At 43.4% G+C, this 17,443-nt stretch overlaps 1 protein-coding gene across 1 annotated transcript in view; it reads right to left on the reverse strand.

Annotated features, from left to right (window-relative positions):
- The window catches only part of LOC120529794 (probable G-protein coupled receptor 158), a 441,265-nt gene that overhangs the window by 136,876 nt on the left and 286,946 nt on the right, over positions 1-17,443 (reverse strand). The window contains exon 4 of the mRNA XM_039753931.1: positions 8,915-9,144. Within this exon, the coding sequence (XP_039609865.1) occupies positions 8,915-9,144 (230 nt within the window). The remainder of the gene's footprint in view (positions 1-8,914; positions 9,145-17,443) is intronic.

The following is a 17,443-nucleotide window of genomic DNA, read 5'->3' on the forward strand; positions in this document are numbered from 1 at the left end:
GGGAGCCGTAAGCCCTCCTCTGGTCCTCCAAGACATCCCGGCCAGGTCGCACCTAACCCCCAGCCATCAACGACAATAGATAGATAGATAGATAGATAGATAGATAGATAGATAGATAGATAGATAGATAGATAGATAGATAGATAGATAGATAGATAGGTGTGGAATGAGCCCCAGACACAGACAAGCAGACATGTTGTAAATCACCACCACACGTTTATTTACAGACTACTATTTACAAGTTAAATGCCACACAACCCCAAACTCCCCCAAAGTCCAGGCCTCATACTCTTGCCTTGTCTCTTCAGGCCGCCTCCACTCATCGCCTTCCAGCTTCGTCCTTCTTCCACCCGACTCAAGCATTAAATGAAGGGAGGCGGACCCTTTTATAAGCACCCAGATGTGCTCCAGGTGTGTTCCGTCAGTGCCGGCTGCATCCCCAGAAGCACTCCAGGTGTCCCTGCTCGTCTTCCCCCCAGCACTTCCGGGTGTGGTGGAAGTGCTGAGGTCCAGGGTCCCCAAGGTATTGGGGCGCCCCCTGGCGGTGACCACGGGCCCCTACAGGGTTGAGCTTCAAAGCCCTCCTCTGGTCCTCCAAGACATCCCGGCCAGGTCGCAACCCCAGCCATCTGCGACAATAGTAGAAGTACCACCCAGGACCACCCTTCTAGAGGTCTTCATGATGTTGAGACGTAAATGCCGCTAGTCTGTAGTCATTATGGGAAGAGGTGCCTGCCTTCTTTGGAACACAAACTTTCCTTCTGAAGTTTGCAGAGCCTTCGGGACAGACTGAACATGTGACAGAGACCACCACAAAGCTGGCCAGCCAGCACAGGCTGGAAGAACTCGAGGACTGACTCCAACTGGTCCCAGCAACATATCCTGTGTGTCGCTTCCTCAGTTGAGTATTGGTATCAGGTGTGGATTCAGACTACAAGCCTTAAAGACCAGCCACTCTTCTGATACATCCCATTAAAGGGACCCCCTACTATTGGGCATAGAAGAGATGCTAAGGAATCGTTTAGCTTTGGTGGATTGAGTAATTTGGAACTGGGACTCTCTGTGATAGAAAGACAACCAGTGAAATGTCTCAATTGTGACTTAATATTCTCTCACCACATTTTATAATGAGATTTCCCCAAACCTTTGACAGCCTCACAGTGTGCTTTTCATCTTTGTATTAAAAACTTTAATTCCCTTGGTCTCACAAAGTAGAATGTTAAAAATAACTATACATCTCAATCATTTAGTTAAGGAATCCTTGTTACACAAATAGAACACATTTATCAGACTAAACCCTAAAGCACAGAAAACAAACTCCCAGTTGTCGGCTTTTTCGACTTATATGCAAATCATCTTTACAGCTTTTCATTATCCTTCCCCGTTTGTAAATAACACAGATTAAAATCAGTGGAAAAAAAAGTAATTCTCTTGATTTTTTTTTCTTTAAATGCTTAATTTTCTCCAGTAATGTTTTATAAACTTCACTAAAAAAAGGCATCGCTTAAGACTGGAGCCTGGGCAATAATTTCTGCTAATTCCAACTCTTGTTACATTTCTTACACTTGGCTTGTTATAAGCTTGCAGAAAATTATTTCAGGAGAAAATTAATGGGGCTTAAGATAAAGGAAATGCATTAAAACTAGAGTCTCTTTTTAACACAATTACACATTTATTAGTAAAAGGACTGCAGGGTTGATGCATTCTATAAAACACTTCTTTTTCAAAAACATTACGTCCTTATTTTTTAGCTTCTAAAACCTCACATTTTACTGTATAAAATGGCACAGACATCCGCAAGGCTGATTCCTTCTTAATAGGGCCACACTTATTTGTATTTAAAAAACGTTGCAGAAAACCTCCAAATGTATGTCACCCTGAGGCTCGATGGAATCACATAAAGAATGAAAAGAGAGCCGTAGGTTTAAGGCACAATGGCAATGTGCGTCGCTGAGCTAAAGAATACACTGGGTGAAATCTGAATGGATTCAGAAGCATCACGAAAGACTTAACCCCTTGTAGACGATTGTCGCGAAATTATTTCAGACCGCTTCTGGCCCGAATGCAGCCAAGGTGGCATATGTATCCCTCCAATGCCAGTTGATGTGCATTCGATACGTACCAAGGATCGTATTGGAAGCACTGGTCACGCCATCTAGCAGTCGTAGTGGAAACTACATCCGCCTGATGGAAGCGAAGTGTTGGCATGGCTATGCACATGGATTTTGGCTACTAATTTTGAGGAAGTGTCAAAAATTTGAGATAAGCTGTAGTAAGATAAAAATACGTACCAGCTTATTGTTTGCTTGTCTGCTATATTCAAATTAACAATCTCCACTTAATTTCAACAGACCTCATATAATGCCCCAACATCAAGAAATGCCCTCAACATCCGTTATATCACACCCATCACATTAGACTATGATTAGTGTCAGGGCCCCGTTACACTACGGTTAAGATTAGGGTTGTAGGAGCGTTATCTGACTCAAAGGGCGTTTTGTGACTGATACTGTGGGCATTACCTGATCTATGTCATTGGTATTGCAGGATGTAGCCAGACACTTCTTCGTAATTGAGCATCTGCTTGACTGCAAAAACACAAATAATTTCATTTTTTATATAATTGTAAATAAATTTAAGCAACAAGGTGTTAAACCCAATTACTCCTTAGAGGGGAGCTTAAGCCTCCAGCCTTTTATAATTATTGAATAATCATCATTAAGGTGCATTCTTTTTAAATATCTGTCAGTCAGTCATTTTCCAACCTGCTATATCCTTACACAGGGTCACGGGGTCTGCTGGAGCCAATCCCAGCCAACACAGGGTGCAAGGCAGGAACAAATCCCGGGCAGGGCGCCAGCCCACTGCAGGGCACACACACACACCAAGCACACATTAGGGACAATTTAGGATCGCTAATTCACCTAACCTGCATGTCTTTGGACTGTGGAAACCGGAGGAAACCCACGCAGACACAGGGAGAACAGGCAAACTCCACGCAAGGAGGACCTGGGAAGCGAACCCGGGTCTCCTAACTGCGAAGCAGCACTGCTACCACTGCACCACCATGCTGCCCTTTAAATATCTAGCTGTTGTAAAATTATATTTTCATATAACCAATTAGGACTCCACATTCTTTTACTTACAATATGAATTACATAATATCTGTAATGGCGCACTGCACGTTATACACTTGACTTGAGCATTCCTAGTTTTCATTCTCTTTCTCTGTATGTTTATCATTGCCGATTCGAATCCTGTAAATGCCAATAGGGACTCTGCTCTGTTGGGCCCTTGAGCAAGGCCCTTAACCTGCAATTGCTGAGCACTTGAGTAGTAATAAAAGTGCTATATAAATGCAAATAATAATAATTCCATCCATCCTCTTCCGCTTATCCGATGTCGGGTCGCGGGGGCAGCAGCTTAAGCAGAGAGGCCCAGACTTCCCTCTCCCCGGCCACTTCTTCCAGCTCTTCCATGAGAATCCCAAAGGCGTTCCCAGGCCAGCCGGGAGACATAGTCCATCCAGCGTGTCCTGGGTCTTCCCCGGGGCCTCCTTCCGGTTGGACGTGCCCGGAACACCTCACCAGGGAGGCGTCAGGAGGCATCCTGATCAGATGCCGAGCCACCTCATCTGACTCCTCTCGATGCGGAGGAGCAGCGGCTCTACTCTGAGCCCCTCCCGGATGACTGAGCTTCTCACCCTGTCTTTAAGGGAAAGCCCAGACACCCTGCGGAGGAAACTCATTTCAGCCGCTTGTATTCGCGATCTCGTTCTTTCGGTCACTACCCATAGCTCATGACCATAGGTGAGGGTAGGAACGTAGATCGACTGGTAAATTGAGAGCTTTGCCTTATGGCTCAGCTCCTTTTTCACCACGACAGACCTATGCAGAGCCCGCATCACTGCGGATGCCGCACCGATCCGCCTGTCAATCTCACGCTTCATTCTTCTCTCACTCGTGAACAAGACCCCGAGATACTTGAACTCCTCCACTTGGGGCAGGATCTCTCCCCCAACCCTGAGAGAGCACTCCACCCTTTTCCGGCTGAGGACCATGCTCTCGGATTTGGAGGTGCTGATTCTCATCCTAGCTGCTTCACACTCAGCTGCGAACCGATCCAGAGAGAGCTGAAGATCACCGCCTGATGAAGCAAACAGGACAACATCATCTGCAAAAGCAGTGACCCAATCCTGAGTCCACCAAACGGACCCCTTCAACACCCTGGCTGCGCCTAGAAATTCTGTCCATAAAAGTTATGAATAGAATCGGTGACAAAGGGCAGCCCTGGCGGAGTCCAACTCTCACTGGAAACGGGCTCGACTTACTGCGGCAATGCGGACCAAGCTCTGACACGGTTGTACAGAGACCGAACAGCTCTTATCAGGGGGTCCGGTACCCCATACTCCCGGAGCACCCCCCACAGGATTCCCGAGGGACACGGTCGAATGCCTTTTCCAAGCTCAAAAACACATGTAGACCGGTCGGGCAAACTCCCATGCACCCTCAGGACTCTGCTAAGGGTGAAGAGCTGGTCCACTGTTCCACGACCAGGCGAAAACCACACTGTTCCTCCTGAATCCGAGGTTGACTATCCGGCGGACCCTCCTCTCCACAACCCGAATAGACTTTTCCAGGGAGGCTGAGGAGTGTGATCCCTCTATAGTTGGAACACACCCTCCGGTCCCCCTTTTTAAAGAGGGGGACCACCACCCCGGTCTGCCAATCCAGATTATAATAATCATTAATTATTATTATTATTATTATTATTGTCATCATTCATTTGCTCAGAGGTTGATGCGCTTACTGCTTCCTGAGCAGCTCTTCTTTTCTCCACCCTAGCGGCCCGCTTTTTCTCTTCTTTCATCCAACCATCCATTTTGCAACCCGCTGAATCCGAACACCAATCCAATCCCAGCCAACACAGGGCACAAGGCAGGAACCAATCCTGGGCAGGGTGCCAACCCACTGCAGTCTCTTCTTTCGTCGGCATCTTTTTTGCGTTAAAACTGATTAAGTCCGTGTCCGTAAGTACGTTTTCCTTAATTTTTAACTTAAGCTGGCACTTAAGTGTTCAATCTGCCTCAAGAATGATTTAAGACATGAAGAGGTAGGGGAAGTGACGGCAAAGGTGGTTTGGATGAGAACGGCGCTCGTACACATGCGTTGCACGGCCGCCCCGCTGATGAGAATTGATTTTACAATAAAATAAAATAAAAATAAAAAGAGGAATAACCTTGGAGGTCAATCATCACCCTGAAAGCGGACAGTAGACGTCACGTAGTATCCGTGTACCAAATTTCAGGTCAATCGGTCAAACGGTTTGTGAGCTACAGGTGATTTAGAATCCTGGACAGACAAACCAACATCCACGGTAGCGTATTAAATATGAAGATTCACTACTAGCATAGCAAAAAACCTGCTTCTTACAATGGTAAGTCTGTTTCGATTGTGGTGCATTTTGTTACCTTTGTTCATCAGACATTCTAGACCTTACATCCATCTTTCTTTGTCTTACTTTCAGAATCTCCTGCCCTCTTGTGGACACTGGACATCATTACACTCAGATATCAACACTGGACACCGGATGTTTTGTCGTTTTATATGTATAGTCCATGCCCAGCCGGGATACCCCTTCACTGTATATTCAGGGGGAGCAGCCCTGGACAGTGCAATACCTCCCCATGGATGCTAGATGACTGACCCCTGGGTTGGAGTGGTGCCTCGGTTTCCCACAGGGCTCCATGGGAACTGGAGTTGGGTGCAGCCCTGTTGGGTCCTGCAGGCGCCGCCAGGGGGTGCTGCAGCTGGGACTCCTGAGCCCGTCTGGGCAGCATATTCGTCACACCCGGAAGTGCAGCCTGATGTCGGAAACCAAACACCTGGGTGCCCAATAAAAGGAGCCAGCAACCACCATTTAGCGACCAGAGTCGGGTGGAGGAGGACAAGGTTGCCTGGTAGCAGTGGTGGTACAGAGGAGCAGCGCGTTTAATTTGTGTGTTGGTGCTTTGGGACTGTGTAGGGCCAGTGGGACACGGGGAAGACGTGACGTGGTAAATCCAAGTGAGATCTTCATAGATGTTAAGACCAAGAAATTTAAATGTGGACACTCTCTCCACCTCAGTTTCTCCAAACGAGATTGCGTTGTTTTAGATATGTCTGGCAGAGAGACGCTGGGTATATTGGGAAAAGGATGTTAAAGATAGACTAAAGTGCAACTTAATAAAATGAGCTCCTTCCCAGTCCATCTTGGCGGTGATCTCATCAGACCTGCCTCCACTGTAAAGAATCTCAGTGTCATTTTTGATTCCTCCCTCTCATATTCTGCCCACATAAATCACATTAAGAAACTTTCTTACTTTCACCTCCGTAACGTATCCCGTGTTCTCTCCTTCCTCTCCTTTTCTAATGCTGAGAAACTTGTCCCTGCTTTTATCACATCCCGTATCAATTATTGTAATTGTAATTCCCTACTGGCAGGTGGCTCTTCATATCTTATGTCACAGCTCCAGCTTATTCAAAACTCAGCTACAAGAGTCCTTACGAGGACCAGTAACAGCGAGCACATCACACCCATCCTGCTCCATCTTCACTGGCTCCCTGTGTCTTACAGAATCGAATATAAAATCCTACTAATAACCAGGGCCGGATTAAGACGAAATTGGGCCTGATGCTGCAGCACTAAAAAGGCCTATTTTTTCTTGGCATTGGTGCCTGTGCATTCGACACTCACCATACATGCGCACTCAGACCGACCAAGGAGCCTTAATTGCTTGCGACGCAACCAGCCAGCCTTTATTAAACATGAATAATAATAATGACGTAGTATCGTAACAACTCGAGATTAACATCAAACTATGTAACATCAACATTCAATAGCAATTGTCTAAAACGTGCACTTAATGCAGAAAACCTAACAATAAAATACACAAAATTTCGCAATTGTCTTACGCAACAGAGTAAGAAAAAATGAATTTGCAGAGACATCGGGTCAAAGTGACTCAGTTCAGGCTCTTGAGGGTAACAATTTGTCCTCAATTTCAATTTCATAACAGACCAGAATCCAGTCGAGGATTTAAAAGATTCTAAACATCCATGCTGGGCCTGTGGGCCGGCTTTTAGTTTCACCTTTACAGATAACCATTTAAATAGCCATCGATTTTTACTGTACAACTAACTTTCAAGGTGAAAAATTTACTACGTGGCACTTACCGAACAATAATAAAGTGGCATGAATCCCCAAGATATTGCAAAAAAAAATGCAGCTAAATTACTGTTTAACGTAAAATCGATAGCATTAACTTGAAATCTTCGGTTAACAATAAACACAACGACGTTATACAGTAGTTACGTCACAGCGCAAAGAATAGTAACTGTATAAAAAGTAACTCTGTGTCTAGGCGTCCGAAAGTCATTTCATTCTAAGAATTATTTTGAGGCTAATATAGCAAAGGAAAACTGTTCAGCTTCTGGAAAATTCTTGTCTGTTTTCATCTGGGCCTATTTCAGGAATGGGACTAATGCTGCAGCATCAATAGCACCCACCTTAATCCGGCCCTACTAATAACCTACAAAGCCTTAAATAACCTCGCGCCAAACTACATTAGCGACCTTCTCCATCACTATGTGCCTGTCCGTCCACTAAGGTCCTCACTAACCTACACTCCATGGGTGACAGCAGCTGTATAGCGAGTGCCCAGACTCTGGAATGACCTACCGAAATGAATCAGGTCAGCTGACTCCATGAATTCATTTAAAAAACAACTCCAAACTCATCTGTTCAGGAAGGCTTTTAGCTCTACTTGACTTTATTACCCTTCCCTCAGTTTACCTCCATGTCAAGATGCTCATGTAACCTATGTGTTTGTGTGTGTGTGTGTGCGAGACCATCGATTATGTTGTGTGTTAGGTTTTTTCTCTGAATTCACTGTCGTAATCTTCTTTATTTATTTATCTGGTTTAGTACAATGCTATATACGGTATACCCTGCCGTTCTTTCTTAAATTCTGTAAGTGCCTTGAGCTTGGGAAAGGTGCTATATAAATAAAATGCATTTAGGACTGAAGCCTTGGAAGTACTTGTTTACGCAAAAGAGTGGTGGGACTCTGGAACAAACTACCAAGCCATGGAGTTGAAGCAGAAACCTCAACAACTTTTAAGAAGGGTGTGGAAGAGACACTGGGACAGCTTAGCCGTCAGATAACCACACTTGCTTGATGGACTGAATGGTCTCCTTTCGTTGGTCAAATTTGTTATGTTGTGATGTATGTTCATATGTCCTTATGTTGATGTTGTAATTGTGTCCTCCTTTTTAAATGTTTTGATTCCCTGCACATAACACCCACAGTAATAGCAGGACCAAGGCATAAACCGGCCCTGTGTACCACAAGCCATATTTACATATGTACATTAATATTCACTCCATATTCACCTGTCACTAAACTGACAGGCATATCTTTGTGATGTGAAAAGAAACCAGAAAACCTGCAGTACACTCACCCTAATTCCAAAATAACATAAAAAGGTGCACTCGGTAAGTGACAGGGCCATAGCTTAATGCCAGGCTCCTGGATGTAAGAGGTGGAAGTTTGCTTAATTACAGGTTTGTTAGTAAACTGCCAAAGGAGCCTCTACAAAATATCGAATTAGGGGTTTGAATACTTTTATAAATAAAAGATTGCAGTTTTTGATTTTTAATAAATGTGCAAACCTTTGTGAAAGCATGTTTTAGGTCATTATGGGTTATTGAGTGTAGTCTGACAATGGCAAATGTATCCATTTAAAATTGAAACTATATCACGATAAAGAAAATGAAAGGGTCTGAATTCTTTCTGATTCCACTGTAATTAAATCTTTTGCAAAATAATTCAGTACAAGGAAAATCAATAACTGGACAACATTTAGGTTCTTACCTTTTTTCTTCGAAAATGATAGGCTAGTATCATGCTGATGAAATCCAGGAACATGCAGAGTGCTTGAAATGAGACGACGGCTGTGCGCAGGTAGCCATCCTCCTGTACGTAACACGGGGTGTCGTCAGTACAAGAAGTGCAGCCCTCCTTGCAAGGCAGGCATTCGTAGACTCCGGAAGACATTTCTTCTCCATAGGAGTTTTCCAGGATGTGGTTGGTTTTTTGTTTTCCTGAAACGACACATTCAAGGAGTTCCGTCAGTATGGATATTTTAACTCAGCGGTTTCCAACTTTTTCTATTCTCCACACCCCTCAAAAAGGTTTGATTTATGTTCACACCCCATACAAAAGTAAGATCACATTTGAAGATAAGAAGTCATACTTCTCATTTTTGAACCACAAATTGAACTCAAGCTTGTAAATCATTGTATAAAATCTACTTTCTATATATACAATCCTAAGCCTTAAAGTGCAACGATTTTGTGCAACGATTTTATGAGACGTTTTTATGTCACGTTTTTTGTCACGCTTTAAATCAGGCTTATTTTAAAACCTACATATATAGTGCCTATCTATCTATCTATCTATCTATCATATAGTGCCTTTCACTCTATCTATCTATCTATCTATCTATCTATCTATCTATTTGTCTGTCTGTCTATCATATAGTGCCTTTCATTATCTATCTATCTATCTATCTATCTCTCATATAGTGCTTTTCACTCTATCTATCTATCTATCTATCTATCTATCTATCTATCTATCATATAGTGCTTTTCACGTTATCTATCTATCTATCTATCTATCTATCTGTCTATTATATAGTGCCTTTCACTCTATCTATCTATCTATCTCTCATATAGTGCCTTTCACTCTATCTATCTATCTATTATATAGTGTCTTTCATTATCTACAGTATGTATCTATCTATCTCTCATATAGTGCTTTTCACTCTATCTATCTATCTATTTATTATATAGTGTCTTTCATTATCTATGTATCTATCTATCTCTCATATAGTGCTTTTCACTCTCTATCTATCTATCTATCTATCTATCTATCTATCTGTCTATTATATAGTGCCTTTCACTCTATCTATCTATCTATCTATCTATCATATAGTGCCTTTCACTCTTATCTATCTATCTATTATATAGTGTCTTTCATTATCTATGTATCTATCTATCTCTCATATAGTGCTTTTCACTCTATCTATCTATCTATCTATCTATCTATCTATCTATCTATCTATCTATCTATCTATCTATCTATCTATCTATCATATAGTGCTTTTCACTCTTATCTATCTATCTATCTATCTATCTATCTATCTATCTATCTATCTATCTATCTATCTATCTATCTATCTATCTATCTATCTATCTATCTATCTATCTATCTATCTATCTATCTATCTATCTATCTATCTATCTATCTATCTATCTATCTGTCTAAAACTGATCCTTAAAGTCCTGGGAGGCACAGCTTTGAAAAGTGAAGCCCGTCCAAATACACAAGGCCCTTTGGATAATCCTGCATCAGAGCCACAAACGTATTGACTTGAGAAGATGTCCTCAGAATGTTCCAGTGCTAAACTTATAATGGACGACTGCCCAACCTCTTGCACTCAGGCCAGGCTCCAATTTCTTCAGCGTTCCTGCCTTCCAGCTACTCGCTTTCCTTCCTAATGTTATGTCTGCAGACCTGAAAGGACAAACTGCACAAAGTGTGATAGATTCAGGCAGCCAGCCAAGTTATTTATGGTCACCACAAAAATTGGATGGCTGGCTGGCAAATCAATCTTAATGTTTTCTTTTGTGCAACAGAGGTATCAATGCCAATTAAAAAAGAAAAAAGAGGAGATGTGGAAAATCATTTTTAAGTATAACAAGTGAAAAATCCATAGATTTATAAAAGCAACGAGTAATGAACCTTGTCAAGCTAGATGAAGTAATGTCTATAAATATATAGAAATACACTGACAGAGTGTCTTAAAATGGATACGGCAGCAAGAAAAGTGAAAAGCTGCCCTTAATGCAGATCCAAAAATAACTTTGATATGCCATAGATGTATTACTGCGCTTGGTCCTTCTTTCTTTTCTTTTACAACTGACTTCTTAACGGTGTGTGTGGCAGGGAGGTAAAGCAGCAGTACTTTGGGGTGAGATGGGGAGACCACCAGAAAAAGTCCTTCCATGAGAACCCTAAATACAAAGAGGACTGCTTCTTTTATGTTAGGTACAATGCCAAGAGGGGGCTGGGCGGTCCCGTGGCCTGGACCCCCTGCAGATTTTATTTTTTGTCTCCAGCCGTCTGCAGTTTTTTTTTGTTTTTTCTGTCCTCCCTGGCCATCAGACCTTACTCTTATTCTATGTTAATTAGTGTTGTCTTATTTTAATTCTTACTTTGTCTTTTTTTTCTCTTTTCTTCATCATGTAAAGCACTTTGAGCTACATTGTTTGTATGAAAATGTGCCATAGAAAGAAATGTTGTTGTCATTGTTGACGCACACTCATTGACAGCGCTCTTTTATCAAAGGCAGACTGGAGTTGAAATCCTTACTGCAGTCACACATAAACTTAAGATTTTTCTTCTTTTGCTTTTCCCTAATGTTCCTTCACAAAAAAACACACTACCCTAATTGTTTTGATCCTCATTTTTTTAACCCCTGGAATTGATTTTTAAAATGTTTAAACCCATACAGTCACGTGAAGAAGTAATCACACCCCATTTTTTTTTACACATGTGGGGTCACACACGCACACACATGGAAGGCAGTCGATGGGCTTGACTAAATGTGTGGTTACACCGGACCAAGGCCCGGCACTGCACTCTAACACCCTTTCTTCCTTCCTTTTGTAAAATGATCCAGAAAACACCAGAAAGAGGGGGCAGCTGCCTTTATAGTTGCAATTGGCTACCAAAATTGTAGCAAAGTTGTGGTTGAAGATGGTACAATCAGTATATAACAAAGAACAAACAGTAAAGATGGTGGTTATATATGTGGCAGACAGGAACTGATGTCATCAAGTAGGAACCGGAAGTGACATCCTCGGGGTGGGGAACGGAAACAGAAGTAATATCCTTGGGCCCCAGAACCAGAAAGTGACATCCTTGAGGCCAGGACCGGAAGTGGCTTCTTAATAGCGGACTCGGAAAGTGACGTCATTGGACCCAAGTGGAATTTCCCGTGATCGGTCTGCCAATGGAAAAGAGCAAGGATTAATGTAATCTGCCATCCCCTGGTATGGCGAGGAATTACCGTCTTTTGAGCCTTTTAGCTGTCTCCCATGCACACGTGCGTGACGCTCTACAGATCCACAGCAGAAAAGACTGCCTAACCCCACTTCCAAGTTCCTGCACAGACCTCCCAGCCAATTAGGTGCAGCCCAAACGACACGCCTCTTCCTGCCTGTCACCTATAAAACTCCACATCCTCTGTCGTGTCCCATTTAGTCCCGAGTTGGACTCAGTCCTGAGAGATTACTCAATCTGCGTACAATATTTGTTTGTGACTTGATCTTTATTTTTTCATGTGCAAGGGGTGGATCTCGTTACAGTGGATAAATCAAGATTTGAACTTCATTTAAACAGTATCTGTAGAGGAAGGTGGTCTAATTCGAGATAAAAAATGAAACAATGACTTTGTAATACTTTATTCAATGAAAGAAAAACAGATATGTCTTTTCAGTCTATGGAAAAAGTAAGCTGGCTCTATTAGCTGGTATTATCATTTTCCAGAACCATCTAGCAGTCTCTGACATCAACTAGTAGAACGTTTTTCCCATTGTGACCTCCAGGGGCTAAACAGCTCCCCAAACTTTAGCACCATACCGCAGGAAAGCTCTTCTCCCTCGCTCCCCACAACAACCCAATGCACAAACACCCAGCACCGTCTACAGCACACAGCACTTTCCTTTCTCTTCTCTCTCTTTTGACTCCACTCCTTCTCCATCAAGCTTCGTCCTTTTTCACCTGACTCTGGCTCCCGGAGAAGGGGCAGTTGGCTCCTTTTATTGGGCACCCGGAAGTGCTCCAGGTGTCCAGTAATCTTCTTCCGCCAGCACTTCCAGGTGTGGCAGACGTGCTGCACCAAACTTCAACTTCCATAGAACAACCCCTGACAGCGTCCACGAAACCCAACAGAGCTGCACCCAAATCTGAGGCACTGGTGCAATCCAGGGGCACCACCATCTAGCGTTCTGGGGGAGGCAGTGTGGTAAAGAATTAGCTTTCCCCCATCCTTCCATTTCTTAGGTGTCCCGGCCGGGTTGGGCTGCTGGACCTCCATTACACCATTCATCCACACAGAATTCTGTCAGCTGTGTGATGCTTGAGGGGTGTCTTGCGTGCAAAGCCCGTTTCCAATGCCCACAGCATCTGGGCTTTAACTTGGCCATTCCAGATCACTCCGCTTATTTCTTTTCAGTCATTCCTTGGCGAATTTACAGCTACATTTAGGATCTTGTCATGCTTACCATGTCCACATTCACCAGAGCTTCAATCTTCTGACAGGTGGCCTCACATTACCCATCAAGCATCCTCTGGAACAGTATGATTTAGGCCCTGGGACACTTATGGTCCATGACCCCTGTCATGTGTTGTGTTTTCACCACACAGCAAAAGACTAAGAACAGTTATGTGGTACAAAGTGCGGTGTGTAGTGTGGCACAACCGGAGTTCACTACAAATACATGGAGGAAATTATTGCTTCAATGCGGTGCTTGAAGTGGCACACTAGGGAAACAGCTATTTAGAGTAATGTGGTGTGAAACGTGGTGCAAAGTGCGGGAAGATCAGGAGTTCATGTGGGACCATCTCCTTATTCCTTTGAAATGATCACGACTTCACAGGGGAGATTATTGCTTCATTGTGGTGCATGGTATGGTGAACCAGGGAGACAGCTATGAAGAATGATGTGGTGCAAAGTGTGGCACAATCGAGAGTTCCTCGAGAGTTCACCTTATTGCTTCAAAGCAATCGCAGCTTCATGGGGGAAATTATTGCTTTGATGCGGTGCATGGTGCAGCACGCCAGGGAGGAAGCTAAGAAGAGTGATGTGGTGCGATGTGTGGTGCAAAGTGCAGGGCAATTGGGAGCTTACGGTGGACCCTTCCCTTATTCCTTCAAAGTGGTTATGACTTCATGGGGGAGATTACTGCTTTGATGTGATGCATGATGCAGTAAACCAGGGAGATATCTTGGAAGAGTGATGTGGTTCGAAGTGCAGCACGATCAAGAGTTCACAGGACACTCCGCGCCTTATTTTGTCAAAGCAATCAGGATTTCACAGGGGAAATTATTGGTTTGATGCGGTGCATGGCGCACCAGAGAGGTGCCTAAGAAGATTAATGCGAATACTCTTCACCAATAACCCTTCAAAGTCCTAGCTACTAACAGATTTGTAAGATGGCTCCAGTGCTTGTGGTCACCCAATCAGCAAAAATTATCACCTGAGCCCCCCAATACCCACCCCCACCCCCGACAGCTCCTATTTAAATGAAGACTACAGTACAGTAGAAGATAAAAAGAAAGTACCAGGAACTATCTACCAGGATCTACAAATAGTCAGAGTTCCTGCGATAGAAATTGCAGTGGAAATCTACAAATGTTCCTGAGTTTCTAAAGAGTCTCTGGATCCATAGGTGGTGGAAAAGCGACTTATGATGGTGAGTTTCCCTGACCCTGATGTAGCAAAGTAGCTGCAAGCCGTGATTCTTCCACCACCATGCTTTATGGGATTTTTCAGTGGGATTCAGGTCTGGGCTTTCACCTTTATATCTTTATTAGCTGTCCCCCGCGGCTCTGCCCGCATAGTAGTGAAACTGGACAAACTTTAAAAATTAATAAACAAAAAGGTATCGCTAGCTAAGCAGAGGCAAGTTACACTCCAAAACGAAGAGGTAGACTGACTCCCCACTCCTGATGTCACGCTTCCCCCCCTGCTTCACCATAGCCTCTCTCTCGGATTAGCGCAAATATATCGCTTCTGCAAGCAAACCATGATACACAGCGCAATGAGAGAAATCGCAAAATCAAAACAATAAATTCTAGAAAAAAAACAGATCTAAATCCGTTAAGTAGTTCTCTCGTTCGCTAGCTAACAGGAAGTAAGGTGCACACCCCGAGGCTGGCGCATGAGTGAGGAGAGAACCGACCCTCTCCCCTCGGCCCGCTCCGTTTCTCTCGGATTCGCACAAATAAAGCGAGCTATGATACATAGCAACGAAATCAACCGGAATGTTCAAGCAAATTCTAGAAAAAAGTCAGATCTAAATCTGTTAAGTAGTTCTCCTGTGAAAAGCGGACAGACATACAGACAGATAGACAGATGTTGGAATATATACGTATAGAGACTAGCCGTTCCCCATGGCTCCAGTCGCGTAGAATTGAAACAGGACAGCGAGGAGGGCCCTGCCTGGCTTCCTACTTCTGATATTACGCTTCCCTCTCTGTCTCGGATTACCACAAACATATTGCTCCTGCAAACGAACTATGATTCTTAGTGCAATGAGAGAAGTCGCAAAATCAACCAGAATGTTCAAGCAAATTCTAAAAAAAAAGCCTGACCTAAATCTGCTAAGTAGTTATCTCATTCACTAGCTAAGCGGATGTAAGATAGGCCCTGAGGCTGGCACGTGAATGAGAAGGGCCCCGCTCCCCTCTCCTCGGCCCACTGCGTTTCTCTCGGATTCGCACAAATAAGTCAGTACCGCAAGCGAACTATGATACATAGCACAGTGAGAGAAGTTGCAGAATAATCTGAATATTTAAGCAAATTCCTAGAAAAAAATCAGATCGAAATCCATTAAGTAGTTCTCCCGTAAAAAGCGGACAGACATGCAGACAGACAGACGTTGGATTTTATACATATAGAGACTAGCTGTTCCCCGTGGCTCCGGCCACGTAGAATTGAAACAGGACAGCGAGGAGGGCCCTGCCTGGTTCCCTACTCCTGATGTTATGCTTCCCCCTCTGTCTCGGATTACCATGAACATATTGCTCCTGCAAGCGAACTATGATTCTTAGTGCAGTGAGAGAAGTCACAAAATCAACCGGAATGTTCAAGCAAATTCTTGGAAAAAAACGATCTAAATCTGCTAAGTAGTTTTCTCGTTCACTAGCTAAGCAGATGTAAGATACACCCTGAGACTGGCGCGTGAATGAGAAGGGCTCCGTCCCCTCTCCCCTCAGCCCGCTGCATTTCTCTTGGATTCGCACAAATAAGTCAGTACCGCAAGTGAACTATGGATACATAGCACAATGAGAGAAGTCGCAAAATCAACCGGAATGTTCAAGCAAATTCTAGAAAAAAACCAGATCTAAAATACAGTTCTCTCGTGAAAAATGGACAGAAGTTGGATTTTATAGATACAGAAATAAGACAATTTATGGCAACTTCGGAGTTATGCTGTAACCAGAAATGAAAAATAAATTTGTTAATTGTCATTTGTGAGCCAAATTATGCTAGCAGTTATGCTAGTTTTTTTAATTAAATAAAGCAGAAAAACTCTTCCAAAGCAGCCATAACAAATATAGCAAGGGAAGGAAATGGCGCTTAGTGATTGGGACAGCTGCTCTGTGTGCAGAAAATGACAGGAGGTGTTATACTGGGGTCTCATAGAGCCTACTCCATATGAAAATAGCTCAGTTGGTAGTTATCTATACCAGGTGTTGATTCCAAATAGTTCAATGAATATGCAAAATTTGGGGGTATTTAAGGCCTCTCAAGGAGCCTCAAAGCAGTAGCCCACAGCACAGATGTGACGTCAACCCTGTGCCAAGAACAATGCCCCCTGTGCTCTACCAAATGGACCACAGTCATCAATGACTCACACAGAAGAACTGAACAATAATTGAACTGTTCGAATGGCATCTCTTTGGCTGTTATTGACTGTATAATGATTACGTATATGGTATATATACAGTATATATCTATACAAATAAAAGGCAAAGCCTCACTGACTGACCGACTGACTGACTGACTCACTGACTCATCACTAATTCTCCAACTTCCCGTGTAGGTAGAAGGCTGAAATTTGGCAGGCTCATTCCTTACAGCTAACTTACAAAAGTTAGGCAGGTTTCATTTCGAAATTCTACGCGTAATGGTCATAACTGGAACCTATTTTTCTCTGTATACTGTAATGGACGTTAGCTCGATGGCCGTGGGGGGGGCGGAGCTGCGTGTGACATCATCACGCCTCCCACGTAATCAAGTGAACTGAATGTGACCGCAGTACGTAGAAAAGAAGGAAGAGCTCCCAAAGAGCGCTGAAGAAAAACGCCGAATACTTTATTCGCGAGATACAAGTTTAATGAGAAGACACGAGGTATAAACGAGACTTTGGATCACTTTGTAACGGAGTTACAATTGCTGTAGCGAGAAACTTTTAAGTGTCGGGTCTTAGCTAACATTAAATAAAGCCGTGGACATCGCAACATCACACAAGAGAGCAGCTCACGTGAACTGACTGAACGCAGTACGAGTGATCACTTTCATGCATCAAACCTGTTCAAAAAATGCAT

The sequence above is a fragment of the Polypterus senegalus genome, chromosome 5 (genome assembly GCF_016835505.1).
Source record: "Polypterus senegalus isolate Bchr_013 chromosome 5, ASM1683550v1, whole genome shotgun sequence".
In the NCBI taxonomy this organism is placed as follows: domain Eukaryota; kingdom Metazoa; phylum Chordata; class Cladistia; order Polypteriformes; family Polypteridae; genus Polypterus; species Polypterus senegalus.